Genomic DNA, 9,540 nt, shown 5'->3' on the forward strand with positions numbered 1-9,540 from the left:
ACGCTCGGTGCTTCAAGTCTCTATGAATGAACTTGTCATTGACAAAACGAAACCTATTTAGTAAGTAAAAGGGGCTACTATGTTAATTGTTGAATATCCGGAGGTTAATCCAAATGATTCAGTCGATATATCCTGTTAAGCACCTAGAGCTCAGGGGCACCTATGAAATGAATAAGATCGTCTGACGTCAACTAAAACAAAAACATTTAAAGGAGCGAATTTTCCCTCATGGCCAATAAAAAAAAAAAAAAGTAATGGTTTGGTTCTAACGTTAGATTATTCTATTTAGCTTAGAAGACTCTCAAGTACCTAAAGGATCAAGAGCATATTTTCATAGAAAGCTCATGAGTACGTTTTCTTTTGGTACTTTTCCACGCTGAATGGAACCGTTAGGCATTAGCCGAAAAATATTCATTAAACACAAAGAGAAAGTATTTATCAGATTAAGAAGGATTTTAAATGAAAATTTGATCAATACACTTTTTGTTTCATTTTTTTTTTTAAACCACCCAACTGTAGTCCAACTAGATGACTTTTCAACCCGCGTCGAGTGTTAGTAATTTGTATTCAGACTCGTTATGACTTCAATCACTTTATGATTTCGTGATTACACTTGATTTATCATGCAGATTGGAAGTAGAGACTCACTCCCGGTATGTATCCACGAATTGAGGGCCTGTCGGCGACACATCTAAAATGCATTGCATTGTCTTCATGGCGTCAATATCTCTAAGAGACGACTTGTGTTTACATTTACGCGCGTTACCAATGCGGGACTGCAAGATGGTCTGACGGCCGCGCCAACTGCCTCGCGTGCCTAGGAACGTTCCACAGGGTCCTTTGAAACGACATCCTGTGCTCGATTTCGCCAGCACATATTGAGGAGTTGATGGTTTCCACTACAGGAAATTCCCTTATGGCGTATTGAGCCACTAAACATATTGTTAACTTATTATGTTTGATCACTGCTTATATATTTTCACCCCCGGCGCACGAGATGTTGCTCCAAGCTGAATAAAATCGTTTGGCATTAGACAAACTGGTTTACCCAGAATATGAAAACACTGTTAATGTTGCTGGCATACTACCAAGTACACTTGACCTTTACAAAGGAAGAGCGTGCCGACAGGAAACCGTTTGGTCCATAACTAAGTTGGATGCGGGAAAAACTAAGTAAATGAATAAAATGAACAAATAAATAATGAAAAATAATAAACAAGCAGGAAAATAACAAAATATATAATAAATGATAGACAGGTAGATGATAATAAATAAATAATAATAAATAAATGAATAAATAAAATAAGATAAATTGCAGGCACAGCGTATTGCTTAGGTGTTTATCAAAATGAATCTTAAAATTTTGAACTGCAATACTGCAAGAAGTTTATTCTGCCTCTGCAAGAAGTTTATTCCATACATTTACTAAACGGTTGGCGAAGTTGTTACTACCCACGTCCAAATTAAATCTACTTCCTGACAGTTTGAGACCATCATTTATTGTTTGATTCGCACTGTGTATGAAAATGTCACCTTTGATGTTGTCAATTACCTTTAGAATCTAGACCTGTATCAAATCACCACTGAATCTACGCTTTTTTTTTAGGAAAAATAGATTCATATGTTTTAGTCGAATTTCGTATGATTTATTTCTGATATTTGGATCAGTTTTGTGGCTCTCCGTTGTACTTTCTCCAATCTGTCAATGTCTTTGATGAGATTCGGTGACCATACGGAAACCGCATATTCCAAATGTGGACAAACTAACGCAATCAGTCCTAGAATCTTATTTCCCTTCTCTGAGGCGGAAATACACTACTTAGATGATTTGAAATCATCACTGACAATTACGCCGAGATCCTTTTCACTATCCACTTTTGTTAACTTTCCAAATAATTTGTAATTGTACTTATTGTTGTTTTTACGTATGCGCATAACGTTACATTTACTTGTGTTGAATTTCATTAGCCACTTCTCAGACACTTGGTTCAGTCTATCCAAATCCCCTTGAATATCTAATTGGTTTCAGTGATAATTTGCCATTCCGCACATTTTTGTATAATCAGCATATTTTGAGACAATAGATTTCAGTCCGTGGTCTATACAATTTATATATACTTTGAATAGAAATGGCCCAAGAACTTACTGAGGAGCTCCATTCGTAATATTTTATCATCTAGAATTTTTGCCATTTAGAACAACAGTTTACGATCGTTTAATTAATTAACCAGTTACTTGTCCAGCTCAATAGGCTACCACTAATTCCGCGTGAATCTAATTAAGCAAACAAGTAGTCTTTTGTGATGGACAGTATCAAAATCCTTAGTCAAACTCAAGATAGGTCTAAATCAAATATATATTGTTTCTTTTGCCATAATTTGAGATGATTGTTATATAACTCGAGTAGGTCATTTTTTCTATTTTGTTTTATCAGTACATGGGGGTATAAGAAAGAATCTGATATTCATTCTAAATTTTATTATGCTGAGGACAGCTGTTCACATAAATCTTATTAATGCGTGCTTCATACATCTTTTATTTCATTTTTATGACTGGTGGAAAACTAAGCGATATTTCTGAAGCCTGATCTATAGAGTGCATTGTAATTTGTTCCTTATTCTAAAGATCAATGACGTCGATCTACTTCGCATCCAGTGAAAACAAAAGAACGGAAGGACGTTGTCTGACGTCAACGATGATGTCATATCCGGGACCAAAATAGTCTGTTGGGTCCGAAAGGGTTCAGGCGTCCGTATGGTAGCTACAAAACCATTAACTTTAAGTAATTTTCGCCAATGATAATTGGTATTTTAACGCATTCTTGCCATCAGTGATAACCATTGCTTGATAAGGTTGTTCATGCCTTGTGAGACGTTCATCTGATTACCCTTTCAGCCAACGCCTGTAGTTGATTAGACCCGGAGTTTGCCAGCGGCTACGTACAACCTACTAATGACATCAAGTAGATTACAGCTCTTTCCTGAATTCGGTCTGAGACACTGCTGTGTTTGTGACCATCCTTGCTGTTTATTAAGAACATATGTTAGTTAAGTTATCAGATGATGAAGATATACATGAATACATGCTACAGAGAGTTTGCACACCAAGACGCAGATATTTCATTAAATCACAACAAAAGTGAGATTCCGTGAATATGATGGACACACCGATTATCAAAAGTCGTTTAGGGTTGATGTGAAATTATCAGGGTCACATATTCACTGTAAAATATGATGTAATGGTAGATATGGTCTTGGCATATATATAATAGCAGTAAGAACTCTAGAAGAGGTGAATGTTATATATTGCCTTACTCCGGAATACCGCATCTGCTATAAATCTAATTTATTTCCACCGGGAAGGTTTCAATTTTCATAAATCAAAATATGTTCGCTTTCTGAGACAGTTAGTCCCTGTTTTAACATTTATCAACGTGGCCCGACCTTGATATCTATAATTCTAAGTTTCGTTTTAGAAGTCAAAGCTTACAATATGTTTGCAGTTTAGTTTATATTGGGTGAACAATTATGATTTTGATCTGATTTTGACATTTGTATTTTCAGATTTCGTCTCGTGTCTAGAAGTCATTAGTTACAACGTGATTTATTTTCCAAGTTTGGTAAATCCTTGGTTTGTGATTAAATCCTTGATTTAGCATATGAGCGTGACCTCATCATGACATACATATTTTTAAATTTTTATCTCATGTCTACAAGCTGGTGAACATTTGTTTTTTTCCGAATAGTAGTTGATACACAAGATCATAAAAAGAATTATGTCGATTCTTGAGTAAATGATTTACAGATAATGGATTCACGGTCTTAGTCATGCGGATTGTATAGGTTATTAGCAGATTCCTTTTGTACGAAGTTTCACTTCAGATCTCGAAGTTCTGCTCTTGCTCTTGGCTGGTTGAAATCCATCTGCTGTTTACCTCAGAAAACAGTAGCGAATATCGTCGAATAGAAGAAGTTAACCAAGATGGGGCTAATCCCTTTGGTCAGCGGTCATGTTCTCAGTTGAACTAATTAGTCGAAGATCACTAGAACAAAATAATGATCTTATTTAAGTTAGGGTAGGAGTTCTATGCTGAAAGGATTAAGAATTCGCCTTGTAGTAAATGACTAACTCAACTCACAATTTAATCAACAAACTTTTTTTTTTCAAAGTCGGTTTGTTGCTTTGGCAATTTTTGTTGGATGCAATGACACGATTAATTCTAATGATTACTAGATAGCTAGTATTGCACTATTATTCTCTTACATTGTGGGAATTGTAAAAAGATAAATTAAGAATATTACTGCATCTAGTGAGAGAACAAATAGGGTTACCATGCGATTTTCATTGAGAAGGAAAGGGAAAGAATTCAATCAAGTTTCTCTCGACTCTTGACTTTTTTCCGAATTTTGATGCAACTCTTTGCACCGAGATGAATGAATATTATCTATTGTGTTCATACATACATACACCAACGGCTTTTTCCCCCTTACAAGGGAAGTAGAAAAAAAAAAAAAGGAATAAAGACAAGAGTGATGCTTCAAGTTCCTGGTTTAAAATGTTTTATAAAACAGTAGAAAGGAGGTTTTGCAGTTCACTGCAGCTATTACAACCACTGGCTTACCTGCCTGCGAGGAGCTCAAGGAAGAAGATTATCAAGCTGAGGCCATAACCAATGAGAAGGAGATAAATGGGCCCCTAGAATGCAAAGTATACATAGATGTTTTAAATCTCCCGTCTTATGAAATTCTGTTTTGGGGACAAAGATCTTAGTATCAATGATCTTGAATATTGAGAACAGGCAATTTTTAATATCCTTTCTTTTTATTTTTACTTTGACATGAACAACGAGAAGCTTAGAATCCAAAATAATATTACATTAAATCAACAAGTAATGTGATACCTGCAGGTGGTGCAAACTCAATACGGACGTTGTGGTCATGGCCTCTTCAGTGTCTCCGTCGTCATCGTCACCGTAACTGGCCGACTTGCCCCTTGCCTTACGCCTCTGTTTCTGTTCAGCCTGGGAAAATAGAGAAACGTATAAAAAATTAAACCAACGAATAATACACAAGATGAATAAGTGAATAAAGAACATTACTACTTCTTTCACCGGAATCTGTTTTCTGATGTTTACATTTCAATGAGCGTCGTTACGTTTGAATGGATTCTGATACCTTGTCGACAAGATCTTGGAACCAACGCGTGACCATTCCCGCTTCGACGACACGACGAATCACGTTGTTGAATCGACGCGTGAAGACAGCAAACCGTGGCATTCCAAAACCTATCCTGTATAGAAAAGAAAAGACTTCTGTATAGCTCAGTGACAGGTCTTCCCTGCGCTGAATAAAATTGCGTGGTTCCGGCTGAAGAAAGATGTGTAAGAGTTCACTATCACAGAGATATTTTTATTTATTCATTTATCTATATATTTTTTTTTTTGTAATAGAAGAGGAATCCACAACGAGGAATAAAATTGCTGGCATGGTATTATCTAAAACAAGATACGTAAAATCGATATAATCAAATAATCAATAAAATGATAAAATCAAAGCGCAGGGGACTGGTGTCACAGTTATTTGCTTATTTGTTTGATATAGTTACTTGTTTGTGCTTGTTGAACAAATATCTTGTCTTTTCCTCTGTGCCCCACCTCATTATGGACCAAAAGGTCTCCGGTCCTTTGCCATTGCCATCCGTTGCAATCCAACGGTAATAAAGAAATCGTATATGCAGATCGTGCATTCTCAATCAAGAGTCATCAATCCTCAGATTTTTTATAATATAGGAAAGCGTTTTGTTATTTTTAAAAGCAACATCGATGTTTGTGAACTTGGAAGGTAAAGCAAGAACCTTGGTAGAGATTGTGTGGCCAGTTAACTCAAATAAACTATTCCCAAATCTCATTAAAAATAAATTGGAAAAAGTAAATCGTTGAGTCACAAAATTTGTACTAAAGATGAGAAACAAATCATACGAAAACAGCTTATCTATTTTCTTTTACTTCTTCCCTCAAAAAATGGTAGACTCAGGGGAACTTAATACAAATATTTGTTATTCTAAAGTAAATTGATGATATCAATATTAAAAATGTTTTTTACGATGAATGCGCACCAGATGAGAAATAATGTCCTCAAACTGCCAGGACACAAAGGTAGGCAGAAACAATTTTGCCAACCGCGTCGTCATTGAACGGAATAAACTTCCAGCCGATAAACACCTCAGCCTCTAACTTCGTTATAGACCGAAAGGCTCCCTGTCGGCATGATTTCTTATTATAATTCATCGTTTATTCGTAAGACAAACATGCTGACTTGTGGAGTTGGGGGTTGGGATCACACCTCAGTGGTTCCCTCTTACCTGAAGGGCACGAAACACTCTTTGGCAATATGAAGCATCTGTCGCCCGTACTCGTCCGTGTACTTGTCGGCCACCTGGTACCTGAGGAAGGTCCCAGAGTTCATAAAGGCGAAGTCACCTTCCAGAACCCTCTGCATCCCGGCGTCGATGCCGGAGACGTACTCGAAGCCAGCAGCGATCTCCTGGGCCGTAGGGTCGATCGAATCGCTGCAGGAGAACGGGGAGATAGAGGTGGCAATTGTCCTTATACTGTGGGTCAGTCACTACAACGACAAACGAACATGCTGGGTGCAAAGGTTTATATGATGTGTACCCGTGTTCGGCCCAAGAACGGAAGGGGTCCTGGGGAGGATTTAGGTTTGAGGTCATATCAGAAGAGTAAGATCCCGTTCCGTATAAAACCGAATTAGCCTCTAGTTTTTGACAAGGGATTGGATAATGTTCGTTAAACCGAGGAAGGTCATAGGGCTCTTTTAACAAAAGAACTTTCCTAAAGGTTCTTTGGCAGTGTGGCCTCCTTGGTTTTTTCCCCAAGACCTTGGGGTTTTTGCCATTATCTTGGATTCTTCGATATAAATTGTAAAAAGAAATTAATCAATCTTGGCGAAAAAATCGAAGATTTGTTCATTTTTTACAATTTATATCCAAGATTCCAAGATGATGGCAAAAAAAAAAAAGAAATCCCAAGATCTTGGGGAAAAAAAAACAAGGAGTGGCCACACTGGTCTTTGGCAATCCAGGTCCCGACCCAACTATTTAGTTCGCTAATATGATGAGTCGATCCCGTGCACATCTAATATCATTAGATATACATTTCTTTTGCACACTTCAGCAGAATTTCTAACGCTGAATCAAATCGTCTTGGTCTGACCGAGGGAAGTTCCTAGCAATGTAATGCATCTGTTCTGGAGGCAGAGTAATGAAACAACCGAACAAAAGAATAGATATCCCCTCGAGACAGCCGCCGCCAGGGTATCAAAATACCTCCTGGCCTGACGATCATTTCCATCGCAACCAGCCCCTTTAGCCTGATAATGTACCTTTTATGGGTTTTAGGTCAACTAAGCGCTCAGCGATTTTATTCGGGTGAGAGGTTGTGGCCTCCGAACAAAGGACTTATCTGATTATCTCAAAGACTTTTTTTATTATCTATTTTTCTCATTGGCCCATAAATCGGTTCCATCCCCAATTACCCTGCTTAACAGATTTTGTTATGGTCAACGCTAGGTGATTTCAGTGAACTCAAGGATGAGTACACTGGAGACAAAAATAAAGAATTTATCCAATAAGACACCACTTGGTTCTTCGCCAGGACCTCAGCTAAATCAAAATGTTTGGTGCAGCACGTCACCAGGCTAAAAGGGTAAAATAGATAAATAAATGAATAAATAGATAAATAAATAAATGAATAAATAGAAATAGACAAATAAATGAATAAATGTAATAGATAAATAGATTAGGGACACACAACCAACCTGAACCATTTCTCCCATCCGCCCCGGTCACGGACCCCCCACTGGAGTCCGGAAGTGAGGAGTTGCCGCAAGGTGTTGACAGGCTGGGCCGGAATGGGCACCAGCAGGAAGGAGAACAAGGAGGACTGATAAGCCACGGCCACGATCAAGAACGAGAGATTCATCGTCAGGAACAGCAGCCGTGGTGCTGTGGGAGGGGTAGGAACACTGAGCGTTATTTTGGTGATACAATGTCCGACTGAACCTCGGTTAACGAACGACCCGTTTAACGAACTAATCGGTTAACGAACAAGTTTTGTGACATGTTTTTTTAGTCTCTATTTTAAAAAAGGATACTTCGGGGTACGAACATACTCATACACCTGTACACACAATCCCACCGGCTCAATACTGCTTTGGCGCGTTTGCCGCAGTTGTTTCAGTTTGCGAACGTTTCTGTTTAAGAGCGGAGTCACGAAACGGATTAAGTTCGTTATCCGAGGCTCCACTGTACTTACCAAGACAAATATGACTCACCCCTCATTCTGTGTGCATGTATATTTATATGTATTCGTACGTTGTGCATGTATATTTATATGTATTCGTACGTTGTGCATGTATATTTATATGTATTCGTACGTTGTGCATGTATATTTATATGTATTCGTACGTTGTGCATGTATATTATTCATGCGTGCGTGTGTATGTAAATGCATGTGTGTGTATTTGTATGTGCGCAAATATCTAAGTACATGATACATGAAACAAATGTAAATTCCCATTTTCATGCACACCCAACAGACACGTACCTCCTGACGTGGGCAAAAGCTGCATAGGATGAGACTGATTCAACAGGATACCGTACACATAGAATGAAGTGTTGTAGATTTTGTGGAACCACTGTATCGGTTCTCGCCACGACACGAACCACATGATTGGAGGCAGGAAGAGGACAGTGAGGAACAGGCCCACCCAGACACTCGTCTGCAAATTACACAGAATTATACCGTTTTTTTTTTTTTTTTTTTTAGGGAGGCAACAATAGGACGCATATGTCCATTTTCTAATTCAGTATCACTTGTTTATTTTGTTTGCCCGTTTATCTATTTATTTATTCATTTTTTTCAGTTCTGCATGTGACCTTATTATGGACCAGCAGGTCTGCTGTCCTGCTCCTCCATATCATTCTATTCTAAACGTCAGTCGTTACCTGGAAGGGCCAGACGACCGCGGAGTAGCGAGGCAGAGGCGCTGGCATGGGCGTGATGAAGCACGTGTAGTCGATGTAATGCGGGTTGGTCATGTCCATCAGGCTGAGGCGGTCCTGAGTGATGAAGTAGTTGGCGAAAGAGACGTCGGCCTCGCCGCGTATCGTTTCCCCCATCGCTCCTGACGCCGAAGGAACGGGAAGAATGTGTTCACGGGAAGCGGAGGGAGAGGTCCGAAGGAGGGAATATGCCCTTCCCCCCGATGACGATTGATGATTGATGATTGATGATTGATGATGATGATGATGATGATGATGATGATGATGATGATGATGATGATGATGATGATGATGATCCTGTCTCCTGCCCTCCTGATCCCTTTCAGAATGTAAATGTTCAACCCACGTGAAGAAAGACAAACGATCGGCATCAGGCCACTTTATGAAGGTCCGAAATCACACAAACTCTGAAAGCTACCGTTAGTGACGTCATGTCGACTCCAGTGACACCTGCTACCG

At 38.7% G+C, this 9,540-nt stretch overlaps 1 protein-coding gene across 3 annotated transcripts in view; it reads right to left on the reverse strand.

Moving 5' to 3' along the window:
• Window positions 1-2,469: 2,469 nt before the first annotated feature.
• The window catches only part of LOC143018295 (ionotropic receptor 21a-like), an 18,370-nt gene continuing 11,299 nt past the window's right edge, over window positions 2,470-9,540 (reverse strand). For 2 of the 3 annotated variants that reach the window (XM_076173630.1, XM_076173629.1), the window contains exons 8-15: window positions 9,025-9,203; window positions 8,624-8,798; window positions 7,836-8,022; window positions 6,361-6,567; window positions 5,175-5,289; window positions 4,901-5,020; window positions 4,622-4,695; window positions 2,470-4,042 (exon numbers count right to left, since the gene is read on the reverse strand). In XM_076173630.1, the coding sequence (XP_076029745.1) occupies window positions 3,988-4,042; window positions 4,622-4,695; window positions 4,901-5,020; window positions 5,175-5,289; window positions 6,361-6,567; window positions 7,836-8,022; window positions 8,624-8,798; window positions 9,025-9,203 (1,112 nt within the window). In that variant the 3' untranslated portion in view covers window positions 2,470-3,987. The remainder of the gene's footprint in view (window positions 4,043-4,621; window positions 4,696-4,900; window positions 5,021-5,174; window positions 5,290-6,360; window positions 6,568-7,835; window positions 8,023-8,623; window positions 8,799-9,024; window positions 9,204-9,540) is intronic. The other variant, XM_076173632.1, reaches the window with a different exon arrangement.

This window comes from Oratosquilla oratoria, chromosome 34, assembly GCF_046742065.1.
Source record: "Oratosquilla oratoria isolate Oo_2021 chromosome 34, ASM4674206v1, whole genome shotgun sequence".
NCBI lineage: Eukaryota > Metazoa > Arthropoda > Malacostraca > Stomatopoda > Squillidae > Oratosquilla > Oratosquilla oratoria.